The sequence below is a fragment of the Anastrepha obliqua genome, chromosome 3 (genome assembly GCF_027943255.1).
Source record: "Anastrepha obliqua isolate idAnaObli1 chromosome 3, idAnaObli1_1.0, whole genome shotgun sequence".
Taxonomy (NCBI): Eukaryota; Metazoa; Arthropoda; class Insecta; order Diptera; family Tephritidae; genus Anastrepha; species Anastrepha obliqua.
The window spans coordinates 65,020,425-65,044,956 of record NC_072894.1 but is presented as its reverse complement, the minus strand read 5'-3'; the positions used below and the strand labels follow the sequence as shown (position 1 = coordinate 65,044,956).

Sequence of the window (24,532 nt, the reverse complement as noted above, 5' to 3'; positions counted from 1 at the left end):
GAAACTGCGATTTGACGCCGTTGGATTATTATCTTTGGGGTGCCGTCAAAGACTAGTGTAATGCTAACAAACCAGCAACAATTGATGCACTGAAGACCAACATACGCGATGTCATAGCTAAAATACAGCCGCATACAATCAAAAATGTGTTGAAAAATTGGACCGATCGTATGGGATGGTGCATGGCTAGCCGAGGCAGTCATATGAATGAAGTTGTGTTCCATCATTAACCAGAAGGATTGTACTTCAAAATAAAAAAACTGTTTGAAAAATATTGAGTAGGTTCTTTTTTATAGCCTTTTTAATTCCGTAAAGTTATATGGCGGAGCCTGTATAACTATAATAACTCGACTATGACTATAACTATAATAACTCGAAATAGTTATAAAGTCGACCGAATTTAAAAAATCAGAAACAAAAACGGAAAAAACCTTTGATACCAACATAAAATCAAACAAGTTGTTCATGCATTTAGTGAAGGGAGGTAGGAAGGTATGGTGACTGCCGTAATGATGCGCTTAGACCTGTCGTAAATCCATTGTGATACCACTAGAATTTTTCCTTACACAATGGGTTCCTTCTTAAATCATTCTGTAATTGTTATAAATGAGCAAAGCTTCGTTAGTTTTAGATGCGCTATTTCCGCTACATCTGCTGAGAATGCACTACCAACCCGCATAAGAGGTGTCTGATGGTTTCCTCTTCTTCTGTGTTAAGATAGCTTCTAAAAAAATCGTAGTTGCTTAATTCACATGTAGTCAGGTTTTGCCAATTGTATTGATCATGTTGATGATTTGCCTTTCTATTAGTAATTTACAAGTGGGTTTGGGTATAGGTATCAAAGTTTTATCCAATTGGATATCAAGAGTTGTATGTATTCAGTGAAAATGAGCTGTATTTTTGAAAAAGCAATCTTTATTGATCGAAAAGGTCGGTTGTTGATGCTTTCTGTGCTCAGTTTTGCATATGATTTTTAATGGATCATGAAGAAAAATTACATATTCGTATGGAGGCATATTTTGGACGTTTGCCTTTGCTATTTTCGGTCAATAAATCATTCCATTTTGATCCCACCAACAACACCATTTATATTCGGGTTCTACAGGATCCATTGGCCGCTCGATACAGAAATAACTTTTTTTGATGGCCTTCGAGAAGCACATTTTGACGTCGAGGGTCTCCAATTTGTACTCAATCCAGTTCTTATTTATTTGATATGAGTCCAAATATTTTCAGATGCTTAAAAATTTCATATTGTGTCACTTTCAACGACTGTGTAAACCCTTCTTGCATTGTGCACAATCTTTCCCTGATTAATACCTTTCTAACGGCGAAGTACGCTGATCGTAAACCACCAACAACATTCGATCTCTTGCAGCATTTTTCCTTCTAGAAGAACATTAAGACCTGAGGCAAATATTGTTTTTTTTCGAACCAGAAAAATTAGAATTTTATACTAATAACAAAAGACCTTCTTCCATCAAGCACTTTCAGTCATCACAGTTTGGTTCAGCGGAATAACTTACGTAATCTCTGGTAGTGAACTCATTTTTATTGTTACTCCAAATAAAGCTTTATTTTTAATATATCGAATTGGTAATATTTTTTAACATTAATTAAATGAAAATTTAAATGAAATAAAACTAATAAATTTTGAATAGTATAAGATGGCGGAAAATTACTCATCCAATTTTGTTTTTGAATAACCTTTTAATAGATGCAAAATATTTTGATTGTTAGAAATCTTTATTTTGACCTGTACGCGCTCCATTGCTTGTCTGCTGCTGCTGTCTAGTTCACAAGTGTCAAATTTGATTGACGTACCACCCCTTTGCAAAAATTATAAATTTTCCGATGGGGTGATTAATTTTGCGTAATGTATATTCTACTTCTTGGCTGGCACGATAACCGCTTAAGCGATTTTGACCGAGTTTAACAAAGCGCGTCTGTCGTTTCTTTCTCGTGCTAACCGACGCCAGGTGGACACCCCATGCAAAGCCAAGTCCTTCTGCTACTACCAGCTGGTAACACATCGAATACTTTCAAATAGGGAACGTTTGCATTCATTCGGATGACATGTCCCAGCCAACCAAGTCACCAGATCTGTATTCGCTGGGCTATGTCTATGTCGTCGTAAAGCTCAATTAGCTAATTGTTCCGTCGTCTGCGATAATCTTGTATGTTAGTTCCTTTAATTAAAAACTTGATTGCTAGAGAGATGCGTTCTAAATACTTTGCCGCATGAATAAACATTAAAAAATACGATCCTTCAATTTCTCAAAATAAATTTTTCTCAAGCCCAAACTACTAGAATATTAAAATTAAGTCATAATACATAAACTATAATTTCTAATTTTTTATTACTCACTGTTTGTAACCATTTTTTAAATTTTTTGTTTTTTGCAATACGCAGTTTGAATTAGAATTAATCGCGTTAATATGTAAGTAAAAAATGTATACAGTATTTTTCATGTTTGTCTTAAACTGGTGGACTGTGATAGATGAGTATGTACAGTTGAAATATAAAAATAAAAAGTTTTATTGATTTTAATAAGCAAAATAAACAAATGAACGAAACCAAATAATTAAGAAAATACTGAAAAAAGTTAATATTTAATGCACTACTTGTAAGCCATAAAAAACGAAAACAAATTCATATTTCTGAGTGTATTCAATGTCTGTTCATATCTCGGTGTATGATAATACGAATAAATAATAATATAAAAGTTAAAAATTGCTATATCTGCGTATGTATGAGTGTATGTGTATATACATTTGACAATTAATAAGAGAATACAATTTTAAAAGTACACTTGCATCAAATCTAATTAATGTAAATTTGTCAGTGTTGAAAATTACAAATTGTATGACAACTGCATATTCGAAAAAAAATGATAAATGTGTACAATAAAGAAAAAAAGAAATACTTGCATGTATTACAGCATCTACGAAATTTCAGTGTTTTGTGGGCTGCAATTGCACTAAGTTCATACTAAGCAAAATACAAAAACCAAGGATGTAGAACCAATTTAATGTAATATTTCTAAATGTATGTATTTACATATTAACAACATTCATTATTATATGTAATGTATTTATGTATACCCGCGGGGTATTATAATTTTAAACTCATCTCGATGTGTATAAATAAATTAACAGTATTCACATTTATTATACATATAAATATAAATGTGTAAAATCTCATTGATTGAAAATTGAATTTTAGTGTGATTAAGTAAGCAAAATAAATTACAAAATAAAAGAGATTTAAAACACAAAAAAAAAACACACATATATAAAATGAGAATGCAAATAAATTGATTCCAAAATTCGAAACGCGCTCGTTTTTTCATTCATTTTATTGAGTCTTTTTATTTTGTTATTACTATTGCCGAACTCTTTTTCACTTCAACAAATAAATAAATTAAAAAATAGAAATTAGAAAAAAAAAACATTGCACATACCTACATACATAATTTCTATCATAGTAATTATTCCTTTTTGAACCACACGAATTCGTAATCTTTCAACTTATTTTCTTTGGCCTGCACTGGTGCGTCCAATTTGCGGAAGCGAACATGCGGCTGATAGCCAAACTCATTGGCGATATATTCAATGGTGCGTTCCACATTATCATCGCCGATGGCGTAGAAGCTGCCCTCCTTGTTGCCATTGTGCGCACCGGTCTCCCGATGCCCATTATAATCGAGGTTGTACTTGAAGCGATACAAATCGCCAGTTTCGCCAGCAGCGCTGGCACCTTTCGAACCGCTCGTAAAACCGCCCGAACTGCCACCTTTGCTGCCATTTCCGCCACTTTTACTAATTCCCGCATTGCCGCTGAGTCCACCGTTACTAGGTGTTTCACCACCGATGCCTGCATTGGTATTAGAACGACTTGCACCACCAGTGCTGCCAACAGAAATTGCTGGTGCCGTTAGTTGTTTTTTCGGCGTTGTAAAGCCATTTGTTGAGCCAGTTGCGCCAGCAGATGGCGCGCTGGGTGATTTTGGTAACGCTAAAGTATGAAGGGTGGAAAAGTTCAGCATTTTTATAGCGAAATTTCGCTTTAGAAATGTTATTATATTTGAACAAGTTCTCTTATGGTTGCTATAATTACCGTTCGTGCCTGTTTTCCCAGGACCTTTCTGTGAGTTCGCACCCCCGAATGTGCCTGCTGTCGCTGCCTTTGCTGTGTTGCTGCTAATAGTATTGCTGGGCGGTACAAAACCTATAAAATAAGCATAAATTATAGCAACTGCAGCCTGCTCGTAAAATATCTATTTGAGGCAGAATTGATAAACAAAAATGTGTACTGGCATACTTTTATATTAACATAAAATCTACAAATTTTTAGTACTCACTTCCTTTGTCCAACACAAATGCAGGATTTGAATGGTTTGTGTTTGTGCTAATTGTTTCAAGTGGAGTAGTTGGCCTTTGTGTTTGTGTTGGGGTTGGTGTATTGTGTAGTGCAATTTGTTTTACTTGTGTTTTCTGTAGTGCTGCCTGTGATTTCGGTGTCGCTCCTTGTGCTGTTAACTGTACCTGTTGTGCTTTCTGTGCTTTTTGTGTTGTTGATTGTGCTTTTTGTGCTACAGACTCTGTTTTCTGTGTTTCTTTTGTTGCTTCCCTATTAACTGCACTCTCGCCCAATTTTCTTGTATCAATGCCTAATGCTATAGCTTCTACTACCAATGGTGTTTGCTTCATGCTTGTTTCAACTCGTTGCACATCTTCAAACACTTTTGGTAAAATCTGTTTAATGATTTGCTTACCAATTTGCGGACCTTTTTCGGGACCCAGAGGCCTTGACAAGGTTCTTATTTCATATTTCTTATCTTGAGGTTTCTGAGTTGATGTCGTTGTTGTGGTCGGTATGTTGTTTTTCAGAAAACAGCCCGAACAACCTTGAACGCTGAAGTTGTGCTTCTCAATTGGTTTCGGTTTTGCACGCTCTGTTGTTGTGGTGGTGGTCGTTGGCGGTGCTATGGCTTTTGATATAGTTGGCTTAGCCTTTGGTCGTACAATCATGTCGATTGTCTCTTTAGGAGGAGAATATTTAAAAATGTACAAAATTACATATCTTAAAATCTTACTTGGATGCTCCTCGTAGGGATAACTACGCATAGCTAATATGCGAAATTTGCCTTCCTCATCGGTTGCATAGACTGTTACGTGATAAATGCCATCGGCGGTTATGAAGCCAAATTCACCCATAACGATACCGCGCTCATCTATGTCGGCGGTAAGTAAAAATAGGTAAAATTAAAAACATATGTACATGCACACTTACTCTTATAACTGATTTAAACAAAGTATAGTTCAGAGTGACTTAAGGATGACAAACATTAATAACCATTCTTGCTCCTCACATTCGGAAAGTTTTCAGAAACAACGTAATAAGTCTGCTAGAAGTGTTTTTAAACCCAAGCCATAATTTTGAAATAATTTTACATAATTAACACCTTAAATATTGAATGTAGTCGTCAGCTTCAGTTCCTTTCCATGTCGCGAAAAAAAGGGAATCCAACACCAGAAGTATCGAAGAGTGAACACAGCCTATCAGCCTGATTATCTGTTTTCTTGACAACATTTTTATGAAGAATGTTGGTAAAGCTTTTTATCAAACAAAAGCTTTATTGGCATTCTCCGGCAACCTTGATAAATTAAAAGGCTCTATAACTTCACAATGAGGTGAACAGTTGATAGTTGTCAAATTTCAAAAAGATGGTTGTCGAAAGTGTAAGTTTACAAATTTTATTTAATTGTTAATGAAAAAAATTAATAATATTTTTTTTTTTGCAGAAAAGGTAAATACGATCGCGCAAAACACGAGCAATATCAGTATTATATTCAGTTTTATCTTTTGGGGAAAAATTGTCCTACAGCCCACAAGCAAATGCAACAGTTGTAGACAGAATTGGCAGAAGGACCAACCAGAACCAGTACAAAATGGAAGAAGGTGAAATTGCCATTTGAAATGAAGCTATTGCATTTAAAGTCTAAAGTCTGGGTGTGTGGAAATTCCAATTAAGGGCACGAGTAAGGCTGATTAATAGCAGCCAGAGTACAAGTACAACTGGTAACAAATCGCTGACAGATTTTGAAGAGCTAGCTTTGAATACTTTTGGTGCAGCAGCTGTCGATGGAATAGGAGGAAATATTTTGGGGCTAACACTCCCATTACAAACAGTGGGATTTACCATTAAGTTTTAATGAGTTGCCACACAGCCCGGCAGCTCTGCGAAGGTTAGGTTAGGTTGACCTGTCTGGCTGAAAGCCATCACATAGACCTATTGGTCCTTAGTGGTACCAGATGGAGCTTGACCCTTACGTTTCCTTGTAGTAGGCTTTTTGTAATAAGCCTGCGTCTTTTGAGAATCTAAGTAAGCTCTGAAGCTCTAACCCCGAAAGACATTCTAACCCTTCATACTGTAGAGCTCCTAAACATTTCATTCGGGTTCTAGCTAATGCAGGATAAGAAAATAGAAGGTGTTCAAGAGTTTCCCTCTCTTCTAGTTCATTGCAAAATCTGCAGCTATTATTGTTGTAACTCCCATCTTATATGCGTGTGCCACTAACAAATTGTGGCCTGTCAGCATACCTACGATACTCGTAGTTCTGTTTTCTTTTCTAGACAGAGCTAGTACGAATCTGGCGTATTTATATGCATTCTGTGTACACATGATTTTCGCGGTTTTACAAGTTGCTAGATTATTCCACCTCCTGTCTATCCGTGTTTTCGTGTTCGCAGCGATGTCATTGTATACCGTATTTAAAGATTTCAATATGTCGTTTTCTTGTTCGAATTATATGTAAACAGCGCTTTTGCGCAATCGCATCTACAATTTCGTTTCCTGCAATGCCCTTATGTCCGGGTACCCAATAGATGTATACCATTCTGTCTGCGGCTAATCTCTCTATGGCTTCTGTGGTTCTAAGAATGTTTTTGGATGAAATTTCATATGAGTTTATTGTCTTTATTGCCGCTTGACTGTCAACGTATATATTTATGTTGGAGTTGCTCGATGTGGCAGCTCTGCGAAGCCCCGGCAAAATATTTTTTACAGAAGCGTGAGTAGTTCATGTCCGGCCACTTCGTTGAGAAATCATGAATTTTTAATAAAACTACTGCACGGTGCATGTTTCATACCATTTGTTTATGATAAAATATTGTTAAAATAAAAAAAAATCTCTTCGGATATGTTTAGTTAAAGCTTAGAAGATACCTTATGATTTTTTTCTAATTTTCACTCTCTCAGAAAAGATATTGGATGCACACTTCAGCAGAGCTTCTTTAATAATATTTGTGGGAAATTTATGGTGCATAAAAGTTGAATTAATTATTTTCAAAAAATCGATCGCTTGATAAAATAGTTGGCATACTGCATTCAAGTATATTTGCTTTAAAACACTGTATACACACCAGATCTTTTGTTTATCACAGATTAGGGTTATGTGGTTGACTTGTTTTATAGCTTTATTTTGCTACCGAACCTGTTTATAACCACTAAAGCTGTACCCATATGTACCACAATTTTTGTATATAGCAGAATTTTTCTTTTTTGAACGGCCACTAATGTTTGCCTAATTAGCGATAGCCTGCTATTCTATGCGGAACAAGCGTTCTTGCAATTTTGCTATCATCGATTTCATGGCACTATAAAAATTAACAAAAATCGAATCTTTAATTTATTTGTAAGTGGTTCAAGTGGTTTGGGTAGTCCTTTCGCTGGTTTTTTCTGAATATTTAAGTAGAAATATATTTTTGTTTACGTCAGATTTTTGTATAATATAATAATAAGTACTGAAATAGCTATTAAAGGTTGCTGTATGTTCCTCCATTTGTGAAACAACAACAAGTCCAAGTAGGAGGAGGAGCTCGGCCAAACACCCAAAACTGGGTGTCAGTGTCAATTATAAAATAAAAAATTATTGATCCTTAACCGAAGTGGCGTGTCTAGTATTATACTTGTATGTGTATTTTCGAAAAATTACGTTAGATTTTGTTAGATATAAAGTCGCCATTGTGCAAGTGCACTTTGTTCAAAACTTGGTCACTTTGGCCACAACGATTATGTATCTTGAAAAGAGTAAACTGACCATCGGCGTATATTATCCAGCTGTTGGATCTACAATATTTGACAATATTTATGAATTAGGTAATATCATTTTCCCGCATCCAGCACATTCAGTTGCGACAGTTTTATCTTTTTAATTACATATGAAGAAATTGGTTGGCGGTAAAATATTGAAGTCTAGAAAAATGCTCATTGATTAGAAACGCTTATTTGGAGGAGCTGAAGAAAATTGTTGGGTATCCAAAGGGTATCGGCGGCTTAAGAGGTTCTTATCTTCGCAAACAATTGATTATTAAGCAAATTGACTAGTACACCAAATTGTGAGGAACGAAACTCGCTTCAGGAGATTGGTTTTGATTGGAGTATTATCAAATGCAGAGATTCGAAGCATGTTGAAGTAATAAATACAATTTTATTGCGACATTGTCCGTTATGAGACTCGACATTGCTCTGAGTGTTTTGATTGAATCATCTAGCACCATCTCCTTAACTGTCCTGCTCTCGCGGCACTAAGATTTAGGATTCTAGAAAACTTGGCTAGGAATAGTAAAGCGAAAGAGAGCAACATATTGTTAGAATAGGATAGATAGTATTGCGAATGCGAGTGCCTTGTCTATGCACGTTATAGTGTTAGACGCTACATGTGCGCACGACTCTAACTCCACGCTAATACATCGGAGCGAGAGAGAGCAACGCATAGTTAGAATACGACAAATCGTATTGTTTTTATAAATTTTGTCAATTTGTATTCTCTGCAAATGTTGTGAATTTATTTAGATATATAATATATTCTTTCTTTCTTCTCTCTCTCTCATTCTCTCTCGGGTCTCTCCCTCTTTCTTTGTCTGCCTTGAAAGTTTCACTTCTGTTATGTGTACTACGCTACACGCACTGCTTCTTTATACATTTTACATACTATGTTGTTAAAAAAGTTTTGCGGTTCGATAGGAGATGATAAGTTTGTACAAACCGCTGCTGGTCTTCGTCAAGAAAGTTCAAAAACAGAACAGAACAACACCAGAAATCATAGAAAGTATACAGGATATCGTATTGGAAAATTCTTAAGTGACTGAAAAAGATTTAGTAGAAGCCTTAGGCATCTCGTTGGGCAGTGTAAGCAATATTTTGACTGAAGTATTGGGTTTCAAAAAGCTGTGTGCACAATGGGTGCCGCATTCGCTAAATATGGAACATAACACATTCGAATGCGACTCTCTCAGCAATATTTAGAGGGGGTTCGAAAGAATAAAGTAAATTTCGTGCGTCGATTTACCGCTGTGTATGAGACTTGGATCTATCACCATTATCCTAAATCAAAAAAAAAGGATAAAGAATGCTGTGAACCTGGTTCTTCGGCTCCAAAACGAGTTCGCGTCCAGAGAGCAGCAAACTGGTAAAACAATGAATTCTGAATATTATTGTAACCATTTAGACCAGCTCAAGGAAAAAATTCGCGAAAAAAAGACCCAGTTGTCAAAAGAAAAAAATTATTTTTCATCAGGACAATGCACCGTGTAAAGTAATATAAAATAAGCTGGAAGCATCATAGCCTTTTTTGTAACGTGCGGCCTGCAATTTTAAATATACGTTTGGCAGAACAGTTGTTTTTTTTTCATTATACATTCATGCATGTGAATAATTACAGATGTAAAGTATGTACTTTTATTTTTAATATACCGATTTTTGCAAAATATATTATAATATACATATTATTCGTAAAAATAATACTTTTTTTTATATAAAGTACATATATAACATATCGAAAAACCTATCCCTGCCTCCATACACAGTGTAATCGGTAGAAATTTGTTCATGTTATGAATAAGGCCAACTGGAGAAATGTGGCGTGAGCTGGGCCAAATAGAAAATAGAAATATTTATACATTTTTCTCATCCTAATTCTTTGAGTAAATCATTTGTAAGGTATTAGAACAACAATTTCTACTTGGCCTAAGCCCTTAAGTAATTGTCATTGAGTATCTGCTGAAAAAATGGATACATAAAATTTAAAAAAAGAAGATATTTAACTGGAGATCAAAATCTTTTACTCTATGATGCTCTATGATGAGCTCTAAGTTGAAATTTTAAGATTACGAATCACGAAACCATTTGCGATTTAATGCCATCTGCCAACTCTTTAGTTGGAATGGTATTTGTCATAGTTATTAATCAACTCGTAATAAAAATTGATTCATTAACTCATTAACATTTAATAAGTCAGTTTCTTTTATATTTGCGCGCCCATTATTAGCTTGTTTACGTTTTTTGAGTGTGGAGCAAGTGATCTTATGCAAATTTCAAAACCAGTAACCATTACCAGCACACATTTTTTTCTGGATCATTTTTTAGAACAAAATCTTATTTCGGTATTGCTTTCTTTGTATATACATATGCATGTTCAAATGTATACGAGTATACGTATATGTTATATAATTGATAAATGTAAGAATTTATGGCATCTGAGTTGAGGAATAGAAAAAATTAAGTGAGAATAAAAAAGTTAAGTGTTACAAACAGGCATTTATTAAATTACTTTTTAAATAGCAAATTTAAATATAAAAAAGTATTATTTCTTTAATATGCATATCTGAAGTGAAGAGACTTAGTATCAATCACCTCATGACAAAAAAACATTACTGAATTGATCGATATTGTGATAAATGGAATGCATATAACTTTAAGTAGTTTCAAATACTTCAAATCGCTCGGATTATTATAGCAACTAAAATTCTCATCTTCGCATCTGTGAAACGCGTGACGAAATAAATACTCAACACTTTAGGTACCCAACTCCCCCAACTACTTTCAGAAGTTATATTGCAAAGAGAAACCGCCGCAAATTCATGCGGCTATGTGAAATAAGTGAAATTAAAAGACATAAATGGAACTGGATTGATTTTCCGTAAAGAAGACGTCAATGTTACAAATTAGATCCTAAATAAGAGCTCTTCCACAGCCACCTGGAACGAAATTAGAGAGAAAGTGGCTTATAGAAATCGGTAGAGAGCGTTTTTTCCGCCCTATGCTGCTCGTAGGAGCGATAATACGTGCAGAGAGATGTTTTTTATATTAGTTCTTCAGTTATTCTTAAAAATATCACTTAAAAGTATACATATATGATGCAGGAATAAAAAAAAAACAAAAAAAAAAAGGCAAATGAGTATGTGTAATACCGCAAGCTTTCGTAGAATAAGGAAGAGACCTAGCCTAGTTCCTGATCAGCAATGCTATCTTTTATAGAAGCTTTGACGATATGTATACTGCTTAAGTAGTCAGGATGCTGTACAAAGAGCGGAGAGAAGGGATTATGGGAGCAGATTCATGGAATTTTGAGTAACATAAAATTCTCGTAGACATTGGAATGGAAAATATTTCCAGGGATTAATATTAGGTTTGATTAAGTTAGGTTACGGGGGTTGATACTCTCCATAAGGGTGTCGACGGGCCCAACTTAGGCCTGGAGGCTCATTTTGATACCATTAATTTCGAGCTAAGTTTCCCCTCTAATTTCCAATGTGGTGAAACCACAGCATCATTCGGATAAACGATAAAATACTGTGAATCGCTGCAAATTTCGAGTCCGCCAGACGACCAAAAAAGTAGAAGTTTAAATAGCGATATCGAGTTCTGGAAAGAGCGGGTCAATGGCAGAGGAAGTGTTCAACGCTCTCCACCTCCTCCTCGTTCCTGCAGCTGCGACAGAAGTCATTTGATGTAAGCTCCATTCGTTTTCCTTGTATTCCCATTAAGCAGTGCCCGTACTAATGGAAGGTCATTCTATATTGATGAGAGACTTACTTCTTTGCTGATTTTTTTTCTACGCCAAACTTGTTCAGTTATCTCATAATTAGGCTTCGTGGTCCATTTACTGATTGATGTAGAACGACCTGATCTATATATTGTTTGAGGGATTGCTAAAGGGATGCCCTCATATTGGGAAAAATTTATTGATTTAGGATCAGCTCGGCTCCAGGTCAGCCACGATGCAATTTCCAGGAATACTTCTGTGTTCAGGAATTCAGATAACGTTCGTGGTGCACCACTTAGCCATCTCATTAAGAATAGCTGTACTCAACTAGTACATTGGAAGAAGTATTATTGCATTGATAGGTTGTTCTGTAACAGACGAGTTCCTGACCCACGGCATAACCTCCTGTATACCTATTAACTCAGAGATTAATATTAAGTGTGACATAGAAATTCCTTTCGCTCCTTCTCAGAAAAAAGTTTGACTTAAAGCATTTATGAAAGCATACATACATACATTATCTCAATACTAAAGATGATTTAAGACTTAAGCCCATTAGAAAAACACGGTGTACTTAAATTTTAGATAAACCCTTAGTTTCCCCTTTATGAAGAATGCAGCCAAAAAAGTAAAACCTGAACTGATTGAATTTTTAGTTTCAAATTAATAGTCCTTGATGGAGGCGTGTTCCAGTGAACAAAATAAGTGATATTTTGCTAAAACTTGATAGTTTGTTAACCTTAATTAGGGCTTTTTCAAATTTGCCTCCATTGGGCTTGTAAACAGGTTCCCAAATTTACATTTCTCTTGTTTGAATACATGTGTATATAACTACCTACTTCCTATATTGAGTATTTGCTTAGTCTCTTTAGCATTAAATAGGAAATCTTTGCTTTGAGATCGTAGCGTCTAGCTAGTAAAAATTATAATATAAAATTTTCAATAATTTGCGCTGTCTTCATATAAATTTGTATACATATCGTCTTGATGTTTTCACACAAATAGAAAGCCCAGCCATTCCTTTGTAGCACAGATATCGTTTTAAGAGAAGTTTTTCATGGTAGAAATATACTCGAAGGCTCACCACTACTAATGAAAGAGCGGCCACTGTTAGAAAAGTTATGCTAATACGCATTGCTTTTATATCAAATATACAGTCACTCACACGATATTTGATATAAATACAGTGGATATTTTTTGTATCTTATGTTAAGAAATGAGTTAAAAGAAAATAAATAAAATATATGTATACTCTGTTTCCAGTTCCGCAAAAATAGAACATTAAAAAAATCGTATATGTATCAAATAAGGTATGAGTGACTGTGGGACCAATACGTCCACATAGCGGTGCGTATGAAAAAGGTGAATTACCTGATGTTCTATGTTTTAGACAGACCGAGAGGAGAATAATAATGTTTCACTTGATGTTTTATAAGCAACGGCTAACACCGTAGAAGAAGAAATGCCCAACCTGTTTTCTTGAAAAGTCCAAAACAAGAGATTTATCGAATTACTTTCGAACTTAAAAGTTATTGCCTCCAATAATTCGTTTAACTGCGAACCTGTTTGGATGCTCTTACTTAAATTTCTTGATAGTGTTGACATTTCTACATGCAGATATGTATCTTATAACACGTTCCTAAATTCTACATAAAATAAACGCATAAATAAATTTATCCTTTTAAGCATGCTTAGAGCCTCAAGCCAAAGAGCATCACATGGGCGCCTCATGATTAGAATTCGTTTCAAATTTGCATTTCGTTTATATTCTACCAGTTTTCTTGTGATTTAACCTTTATGGGTTGTGTTTTTGGGTTTTGAACATCCATGTACTTTCGCAAAGCCATAAAATAGCTAGCCATATACGAGTATTACTACAAACTCTATGCTGTATAATTATCCATTCCCATATTCTCTACATTGACCACTTTTCAACTCTATTCTAAGCATGACGAGTTAACTCGCTTACTTATGCGTTTATGTGTGCGTTTGTGTTCATAAATTTACATATTTCACTCCCACATATAAACGTGGCGAACTCGTGCCTTCATTCAGCTTTTTCAGCTGGTATATCGATGATATATTATAACTATGTCGTTTATGCTTAGCATGGCTGGCTTCACTTACCCATAGAAGATCGATGATTATCAAGTGAATATACACACACACATCTGTATATAGTTTACAATGTACATTTGTGCAGGGACATGTTTTTGTTTGTTTCGTAATGCAACAATTGCTGTTTAGCGCTTGCTGCATCGACAGCCACAATGATGAGTTTTTCAATAACTGGCCACTTTGGTCTTTAAAGGTTATGCAACTACAAAGGTTTTTATACATATTTTTCACCATATGCGACTGTGTAATTGTTAACAAGTGTATGTATATAATTAAACATGTTCGCTTCATAGACTTTGCAATATTCTGAAAACCATTAAAGATGTACGGTTATATGTGTATGTATGTATACTCAGCAAATTTGTTAATAGCTTTTTTCCAGCAATATTTTAGACTTGCACGAATATATAATATTTATGTAAGTATTTGTTAGCTTCTTGAAATTTTATGAGTATATTTATAAGACCAAATATTTATTTAGTTTTATTAAGTAGTAAGCGAATGCGCTTTTGAAGCAACATTAAAAAATATTTATGTTCAGGCGTGGAGCCACTGGGGTTTGAGGGATCACAAGTCCCCCATGTGAAGCTATGTGATTAACATATTACACTGTTGAGATAATTGGCATGTAAAGAGATTACAGAGCAGCATGTGTTTTTTATGCAAATTCCAGAGGTTGGTTGGATAGTCGCTCCCGAAGCATAGGGACTCACTTGGGATAGGTAGAACGAGACCTATGTAAACGTGAAGTTAAAAAGTTTTCATTTTAGTTTTCAGAGACACTTTCCACTCTATCTTTTCAAAAACGATCATTTGGCGATTCTCGTTCGTGCTATGATAAGAGTGTTTCGTTTCCACTGTAGCCACAAAACTTTTGCAAGTGCGATATTCAAATTTAAAATGGCATTTGTTTTAAAGGTAGAGTAAATTTAAAGAAAATATGGTGCAAATAATTATTTGCTTGATTTGGAGCAAAGGATTCGTGATGAGAAAAGGTAAGATAACGATTTTTAGTAAATTTAACCCCATTTGAATTTTTAATCCTATTAATTTAATATTAAAAAGAATTTGTTGATGGTGCTGAGATACTCACTTAGCGATGGACAAAATTCACCAACGATGAGGTTTATTTAGAGGACTTTGAGGAGCCTCAAGTACATGTTAGTATGCTTATTAGCTAAAACTATTGTTTAAAGGTAATTCAGGTGCACCAAAATACTTAAGTTTGAAATAAAAATACCACAAATAAGCTCTTTTTCTTTAGTAAGAAATATTAAACATAAATATTAATTATGCATAGATGCATACAGTGGCTTCCAGATGAAGTAGTCCAGTGTTCTATCTACAATAGTTACTAAATTTTTCGTGCATAATTATTTTTTCGTTATTTGTTTAAGTTGATAATATTAGTTGACACCCCCTTAAAAAACTATAGGGTTTTCCAATAACAGGTGTTACAGGTGAATGGATTGCGCTATCGAGAGATGATTAACGATTTTTTATGGCCGGAATTGGATGGTATTGATCTGGACAACGTTTATTTTCAACAAGACGGCGCTACGCGCCACACAAGCAACGAAACCATTGATCTTTTACGGGAAAAGTTTCCGGACCGTGTTATCTCTTGAAAAGGTGATCACAATTAGCCACCGAGATCTTATGATTTAACACCTTGTGACTTTTTTCTTTGGGACCACGTGAAAGAGAAGGTCTATGCCAACAGCTCAGGGTTAATTTAAGACCCTCAAAGATGGAATTCGTGAGGCTATCGAGGATATAGGGCAGCCACTTTGCAATTCGGTTATGGAATATTTCATGAAAAGGATGTTGTCCTGTAAGCGTGGTGGTGGTGGTTATTTGCTTGATGTTAAATTCCACTACTAACGGCATACCTTCCTCTTTATAATAAAATAAGCATCCGATCATTTATATTAACAATCAAATAACACTTTTTATTGGAAGACCCTTTATTAACAACATTTTTACCGAAAAAAATTCTACAACACAACCTAATAAACGGAAAAAAGTAGGCTTTGATAGTAACTTTGTACCTATAAAAACCTGAAAAATTGACAATTTTTCAAATAATTACGGAAACGTAATTTTAATTCAATTACGCAATGGGCAAAAAACTAGAATAAAATGTGAATTAAAAAAAGGCAGTTTATTTTAAAATAATTTGACGTTTCTTTTCATTTTTTCACCGAACACGAAACGAAAATGTAATGAAAACAGGAAAAAACTTTTCATTTCCCATTTACAAAGAACGAGAATTGACTCCCTGTTCTATGTTGCACCAATAAACACGAAGCAAGGGAAAAATGAAGAAATAAAATATTCGAACTCTGATAAATAAGAATTGCGAATAAAGCAATGAAAAACAGTCCGTCAGTCGGCTCCACGATTCCATTCAGAGGAAGTGGGAATCATTTTGTTCTCATTATAACATACACCTTCACAAGATTTAATTAACTTGGGATGTGAAGACTCTGTATCATTTGAAGCACAGGCGCCATTACGATTGGACTTTGCAAAAGTGTTCTTATGTGCTATTGAAAGCTTCTGTATCTGTACGAGGGGTGCCTTTTATATTTCGGGCAACCCTGGTGTTGCAATCTGGCAACATTTTTGGCTTTTACGTACTCAGAACGTTTTGAAATACCAGCGCTATTTGTGTTGCTTACAATAACTTAAAAGATTCATCTCGGTCCAAAAATGGAATTAAATCGTGAACATTTTCGTGCGATTATTTTTTACAACTTTCGACGTGGATTAACTCAGCAACATTGCACGGATGAACTTAATTAATTTTTTGGCGATGAAGCTCCATCAAGGATCAGTGTTTATCGATGGTATGGTGAATTCAATCGTAGTCGTAGTTCACTCCAAGACGAATCTCGTGAAGGTCGTACAAAATCAGTTGTTGTTCCGAAAACCATTGATGCTGTGCGCGAACTGATATTGCAAGATCGTCATGTGACCTATCGTGAGATTGAGACAATCTTAGGCATTAGTGGGACCAGCATACATTCAATATTGCATAAACATTTGACTGTCAAAAAAATTTGTTCGCGTTGGATCCCACACAATTTGTCAATCGCTCAAAAAAAGGCTCGTGTCGATTGTTCGAAGGAAATGCTCAAAAAATACGATCGCGGGGCTTCGAAACACGTCTATGACATCGTGACTGGTGATGAATCATGGATTTACGCGTATGAGCCCGAAAGTAAACAGCAGTCGACTTATGGGTGTTTCAAGATGAGCCAAATCCAACAAAAGTTGTTCGCGCATGAAGCACTTCCAAGCAAATGGTCGCCTGTTTTTTCGGAAAAACTGGACATGTCGCAACCGTACCACTAGAACAACGCAGAACAGTAAATTCTGAGTGGTACACAACCATTTGTTTGCCAGTTGTCTTCCAAGAAATTAGGAAAACCAATCGCCAAAGACGGATCACTCTTCCCCAGGACAATGCGAGCTCTCACACATCGGCTCAAACAACTGCATTTTTGAGCACCCAAAACATCGAATTAATGAGTCATCCGCTGTATAGTCCTGACTTGGCACCGAATGACTTCTTTTTATTCCCGTACGTAAAAAACAAACTGAGAGGTCAACGTTTTTCGACACCTGAAGAAGCGGTTGCGGCGTTCAGAATGCATGTTTTGGGGGTACCTCATTCAGAGTAGCAAAGGTGCTTCGACAATTGGTTCAAACGCATGCAAAAGTGTATAGATCTTCATGGAGAATATTTTGAAAAACAATAAAGTGATTTTCGATGATTAAAATTTGTTTTTGTTCTCTAATCCCGACACATGAAAGGCATCCCTCGTAGAAGTGTTTAATGGATCTACTGCAATATAACCCAAAATGATAGAGTCTCATTTAGCAAGTATAGGGTAGCTGCGAAGAAGTTTATGAGGTAAGTCCACCTTTTTACCTGTGATGTCATTTTCGAGATGTTTACTTTTAATGACAGTAGAGACCAAGTGTCTCCATCAAGAGCACCTGCTGGATCATAGTTTTCTTTTCCAGTGAACTCCACTAGATGACTACCGCATGCATCAATACAGCTATTGGAGTATTTTCGACAATATGCCCAAAGTAACAAATGGCCGCTCTATTCAAAGTTTAGCTTTCAGAAAAGTTTTCTTTAAATTTGGAACTCATAAAAAAATATAAAATTATCCAAAAAAAATCTTCACACGTCACTGGATCAATGCTTAACGGGCGTGCTTGTGTTATGCTTTTCTCGGTCCACTCGGTCATTACATCTTTACATTATTCAATAATTGTTAATGTCGCTTTTTTAGCTGAGGAGTGGAATCCATTAAGTGAGCATCTGACACTTTAAATGTAAATTTATTTAATATCATTTTATAGTTTTTTATGCTCACGAATCTAATACTGATTTTGCCAATATGTACATATGTATAAATATATGTAATTTTTTACATAATGAAAAACTTAAATTTGTGTAGGATGTGGAATATACCGCATCATTTTCAGAGAGCAATTAGGTTTGCAATATTCAAAAAATTATTTGAAAGCGTTTTGTGAAGTGAAAATGATTTCCAGGTGAAACTAAACGCATTACTACATGACTCCAAAATTATCATAAAAATCAATTAAGCGCTTGGAAAACAAGGTGGACATGTATGCATTGAATTTGCATGGTACGAATAACATAATGACGCTAAAACACATTAGAGAACATTAGGAAAAACGAGATTTTGGTTGCGAAATATGATGCACAAACTTCGCCTTATAGCTTTTATTAGCTCTTTAATTTAATTTTATTTATTTATTTAATATTTTAATTTACACTTCACCCTTCAAAATCCATACTCATACCATTTAATACTATCTAACTTGACTTCATCCTCTCTTAACCTTTGTTGGCTAATTAGCGTCGAGAAAATGATTTTAAAATCGACGTCGATCGGTAAGTCGAAGTTTATGTCGAAGTCATATTAACTGAAGCATTATGAATGTAATTTTTTTATACAAACTTGCAGTTGGGAATTTATGGCACGAAGAATTTTTTTGATACCTATTTTTTATTTAAAGAATAATGATTATAAAAGATGGCGCTACAAAGTGAATTATTGTAATTTGTAGAAAAAAAGTCAATGAAGAAAAAAAACACAAACTACAAAATTTTTCTGAAGCACAAAGTGAAGCTGAACTTAAGAAAGCATACACAAAATTAAAATATCAAGTACTAAAATCAGGGATCCGCATAATAATAGCAAAAAAATCCGAAAAAGAAATCAATTATTTTCTCGGTACATGGCTGTAGTGATCGATATCTCGTCAAATATCGATTAAACCATTTTAAAGCTTATGCTCGGTGTCAAGGTGACATTTCACACTAAAAAAATTCTTTTGCTGTTTTTTGCTTGTTCTATTCAGTTGTGAGTTACAGGCTGTTAACAATTGAAATCAACAAAGAGAAAATTCGGTACATTTTACAGTTTCTCTTTGATAAAGGGGAAACTGCAAGCCCGACCGCTGAAATTGTGAATGGTGTTTATGATGCCAATACTGTAACAGCTAACTATGTGCAATTGTGGTTTCGTTGATTCCGTTCAGGTATTTCTAAAAGAAACTCGATGATTAGGCTCCACACCAATTAACTTCAAAAAGCATGATGGATCGAGTTTCCGTCTACGAAACCCATTTCATAAACAGATTGTGACTGGGGATGAGAAATGGGTCACATACGACAATATTGTGCAAAAACGATCGTGGTCGCGAATTGAAGCAGTTCAATCCGAACTAACGGCCAGTAAGGTTCTACTGTGTATTTCGTGCGACTTGAAAGAAGTCATTTATGTATTATGAGTTGCTTCCGTATGACTAAATATTAAATTCAGATATCTACTGTCAACAACTGGACCGTTTAAAGCTAGGGATTGACCAAGAATTGGCCAGCAGAATAGGTGTTGTGTTCTATCAAGACAACGCAAGACCACAGGCGTCTATAGTAACTCGCCAAAAACTCCGGAAGCTTGGTTGGGAAGTTATAATACACCCACCATATATTTTGGACCTGTCGCCAAGCGATTGCCATCTTTTTCTCTCATTGCAAAACTTCCTGAGTGATAAGAAATTGGTATAAAGAGAGGATTGTAAAAACGATTATTACAGTTTTTTGCCAATAAGGACCAAAACTTCTACAAGAGAAGTTTTATAAAACTACCTTTAAAATGGCAACAAATTATACAACAAAACGGTGCATATTTGACCCAAATCGGATAATCCTAAACATCTTAAATAAAGTTTTGAATTTTACGTAAGAAAACCCCAAACTATTATTAACTTTCGAACATACGTTCTCTCTGTGAATTCCGAATGGTAATATTTGCTTACTTATGTCATACGTGGACACCGACATTGGTATAAGCCATATGATGGTCGTGCACAAACTGACTCGAAGATGCTAGGTGATGTGGTTCAAATAAGATATTTGACATACTTGTATGCAATTGCATTTCACCAAACGTCTTAGTTTCATAGTTTTGAACAAAAACATGAACTAGAAACTTGCATACTTGGATACTTAATATATGCGCGATTAATATTTCTCTCTTGGCTGCCCCGCTGATGGATAAGAACACTTCTACTATTACCGTTAGCAAATATTTTCGAACGGAAATCGCAGACTTCTTGAAATGCAGCAAGAAAAGAAGCAGAGCTGACACAAGTAAAAAAAAAACCCTATGAATGCTAATTTTTGCACCAGAGTGCAATAATACGCACCTTTTTTCTCTTGACGATGCTGCTGCTTCTCGATTGTGAAACCAAATTGGTAAGGTCGTTCGGTTGATGCAGCCTCTGAGCACGGCAAGTAGCCGGACAAGACTGTTAACTTAAAATATAAAAATAAAAGAATGTTGCATGTGATAAAGTTCAACACCTCAATGACACCACAAACTAAATACTTACGCATGCAACAAAAAGCAATGCCAACACTAAAGGCAACTGCATTTTTGACTTGACGCTAATGTTGTTGTGCAGACAAATGGATGCTTGCATAATATGCCGAATTAAAAGCAATTAACTGTAAAGGAATTCTCTTTTTCTGTAAATCGAAAATGCGTTTTTCTTAATACTTTTAGGTTATGTTCACTTGATTATTTATTGATGATTTTATCTTATTTTCTTGAATTTTTTATGGATGACACGCACTGCACTGCACTCTACTAACAAAAGCACACTGAAACACTTCGTTCTTCGCGCCTGCGCCACCGTAATTACTAACGCGTACTATTGGGTGCTTAGCTTAACGAGTATGTACTGTATGTTTTAGCAACACCTTCCCGTTTGTCTGTTCGTACGCTTACTTGGAGCGTTGTGCTGGGCCACCGTTTTGAAACACACCTCGTTGTGTTCTGCGCGAAATTGACAAAGTTAATAATATTAAGTAAACATTAGAAAACATTAGAACAGCGTTAAGAGATGTGTTGGCGTAGTGGCATTTCAACGGTATGATATTTATGTTGGTGTTGGTGCTGATGTTGATGTTGATGCTGTTGCTGATGCGTCTGCTATTTCCTTTCATGCTCTGTTGCCACTGATAGGAATAAACACACACTTATACACACACATAGATAAGCACGGAATGAGCATTGCTGGTAAAATCCACCTTACACCTACACTCTTGCATAAGAACAATGACAACAACGACACTTTTACTCACAACTACTACTGTGTACGGTTGCTGTTCTCACGGAACCACAACCGCAATACACATAAAAACCTGTCATCTATTGTGAATAGGCGGCACGTGTCAAACGAGATGTCAAGCTAAGTATTGAAGCGCTCCAGACTCTCTGTAAGCGTAGAGGTGCAAAGTTGTTTATGCAAGCGTCTGAGTTATCTTTTATCAGTTTGTGTTTTTTTTTTTTTATATTTGTTTGGGCTCTAGCAGTTTGAAGGCAAAACGTGCTTGCTTGTTGATTTACAAACTAATAGGTGCCTTAGTGCACAAAAACAAAACAAAAAAGAAATAAAGGTTAGTCAAAATTGTACATGTTTGACTTAAAGCTATATCACTGATCTGAGCATCAACCAAATAGTGCCGGAAAAAGTTAATTCCTCTTCTATGTAGTTCCACAATTGAACTCTAACACTGATTTAAGTTAAACTAAATGTTACGTTAATTTGTCTAATCGGCACCGATCCCATTTAGACCAGAACTAGCCGCTAATGCTGCTAAGATTCAGTGTGCTCCTGTATAGGTGCTCCTGATCACTTCAGTATTATATTCAGCTTCAGACTGTCCAGTTCTAATTTATTTGCGTAAATTGGTATATTACTTCAACTACTAGGTAGTGATTATTTCTTCTATACAACCTTCGTACCGCTTACCTTTACTTGTTTCTTTTATCTGTACACAGTGTAGCGTACTGACTAAATATCAGTAAATAGTATCGCATATATTCAAGTATAGAGTAAAATATTTAAGCGTTAAAAATTATAATTTTTTAGATTATTGTACTGAAATTGATTTATTTTTCATCACTCATTAGTTTTTTGTTTCGAATTTTACAAAAGGAAATACATCAAAATTTTGACTTTTAAATTTCTCTTTTTCCACAGCATTACAACGCGGGGTGCGTTAAAGCTTCCTTCACAATACTCTTTCTGAGCGGTTGATCCTGAGGTTTTGTTTCATAGTTACGTAATCCCGAATTCTTGAGATCGTTTTTCACTGCGTCTATCCATCGGTTCCTCGGTCTGCCCTTGGCCTTTACGCCCATTAGCTTTCCTTTCATGGGTTTCTTCTCGGCACAGTCAGTAGGCCTACGGGTAACATGACCTAGCCATTATATGTGCTGCACTTTAACAAAACGCACAAAACGCCTTTAGTTCGGAATTTTACCGGACTCTATAGGTACCATCATCCATTCTTATTCGGCCAAAATCTTTCTTAAAATTGTTTTTTCCATGCTAGCAATCAGCGCGCAGTTAGCAACTTTAAGAGCCCAAACCTCTCATCCATAGGTTAAAATTGGTGGGATAAGGATAGTTTTAGACAATAGCTGGGACTTGAACCAGTTAAAATGGGCATAATACGTTTTTTGCATTTGACATAACATAAATATTGAGGAACATAGTAACCGCGTCAAACTATGCACGAATTAGCAACCTTCGTCGTGAAATTGGCTAACCAACTGTGACTGAAGTAACAAAGCAATTTGCCACAGCTCATAAACAACAACTAAAAATTATGTCAACTATGCAACATATAGCTTATTTCGGCTCGATTCTTCTCGTAGACGATTAAAACGAACAACGGATGCATACATTATGGAGAGCGAATAGCGAATTATGTATGTATATAAGTATATAGAAGTACCTAAATAATATATAAGTATATACAAGTACCTAAATATTTACTAGGTGTATTTGTACAATGCTGCTAAATTTATAAGAATTGTTAATATTATAAAAAGTAAAAAACAAAAAAAGAAATTTACGTTAACATATTAATCTGAGTTAAATGAGAGCAATTTCCCCAAATATTTGTTTGATACGAGTATATAAAGGGACGGAAATTTAATTTTTTCAAACTTCTCAAAAGAATTTAAACTCAAATTAGATATTTCACAGTTTAGGTAACGGTTCACTTCATTAATATTACGCTTACCCTCTTTGGAGTTGTCTAGAAAAAGTTCCTCGTGTTTCTCCAAGCAAAATTTGAAGTTTTCAAGAGACTCTATACGCAGAAGTTACAATTAGAGGAACTACGATTTCGCATTCCCGACTAGTCCTGTATTTCCAGGTATTTAAGAAATTTAAGAAATGCCTCGTATAATAACACAAAATTCATCCATAATGGATACGTAACCTCCCTAACCAGAAAATAATGTAATGTATTGTAATGAATTCCGGCCGCCGTAACCGAATCGTGTGTGATTACCATTCGGAAGTGCAAGAAACAGCAAAATTATAGAAAACGTTTTTTTTTTAATAGCGGTCGCCCCTCGTCAGGCAATGGCAAACCTCCGCGTGTATTTCTGCTATGAAAAAGCTGCTCATAAAAAACCATTTGCGGGTCAGAGTCGCCTTGTCGTCCCCTCTATTTGTGAAATAATATCAAGAAATAAGCCAGAAATAGGAGGAGTAGTTTGGCCAAACACCTAACAGAAGTGTGCGCGCCAATTATTTATTTACTGAGTAATGGAATTAATTCCTTTCTCTTATATATTTACGAAATGAAATATTTAACCAATCTCACAATTTACAAGGTTTAATCGTTTACCACCCATGTGAAGATGATTGCAAATATGATAAACATGCGGATATGCTAGTTAACAGATGTATTTATACATATCTCCATATATGTTTATATGAATATGTGTATGTATGTATGTACGTTAAACTAACTATGAAACTAATCCGACATAGATATTCGCATTCGTTGTAAAGAAGTATTAGAGCTAGGAAGCTGGTACAAATGGCGCCAACAGCATCAGCAAGTGCCTTCGAAGCCAATATTGTATGCGCAAGATCAACAGATTTATGTGGTGTCGGTTGTAAGATAATGTCAATGTCACAAAGTTTGCTTATG

The 24,532-nt window shown here is 35.3% G+C and overlaps 1 protein-coding gene across 3 annotated transcripts; it reads right to left on the bottom strand.

Annotated features, from left to right (window-relative positions):
* Positions 1 to 3,449: 3,449 nt before the first annotated feature.
* Positions 3,450 to 21,024, bottom strand: LOC129241652 (protein lethal(3)malignant blood neoplasm 1-like). Of its 3 annotated transcripts, XM_054878095.1 has the most exons (6): positions 20,902 to 21,024; positions 20,716 to 20,824; positions 5,100 to 5,237; positions 4,779 to 5,045; positions 4,121 to 4,231; positions 3,450 to 4,018 (listed from the first exon to the last, which is right to left on the bottom strand). In XM_054878095.1, the coding sequence occupies exons 1-6, from the start codon at positions 20,989 to 20,991 to the stop codon at positions 3,492 to 3,494; spliced, it is 1,242 nt and encodes a 413-aa protein (XP_054734070.1). In that variant the 5' UTR covers positions 20,992 to 21,024; the 3' UTR covers positions 3,450 to 3,491. The 3 variants fall into 3 exon arrangements, with proteins under 3 accessions (XP_054734070.1, XP_054734073.1, XP_054734074.1); XM_054878098.1 differs by lacking the exons at positions 20,716 to 20,824; positions 20,902 to 21,024 and adding an exon at positions 5,469 to 5,560; XM_054878099.1 differs by lacking the exons at positions 20,716 to 20,824; positions 20,902 to 21,024 and adding an exon at positions 5,297 to 5,349.
* Positions 21,025 to 24,532: the final 3,508 nt, after the last annotated feature.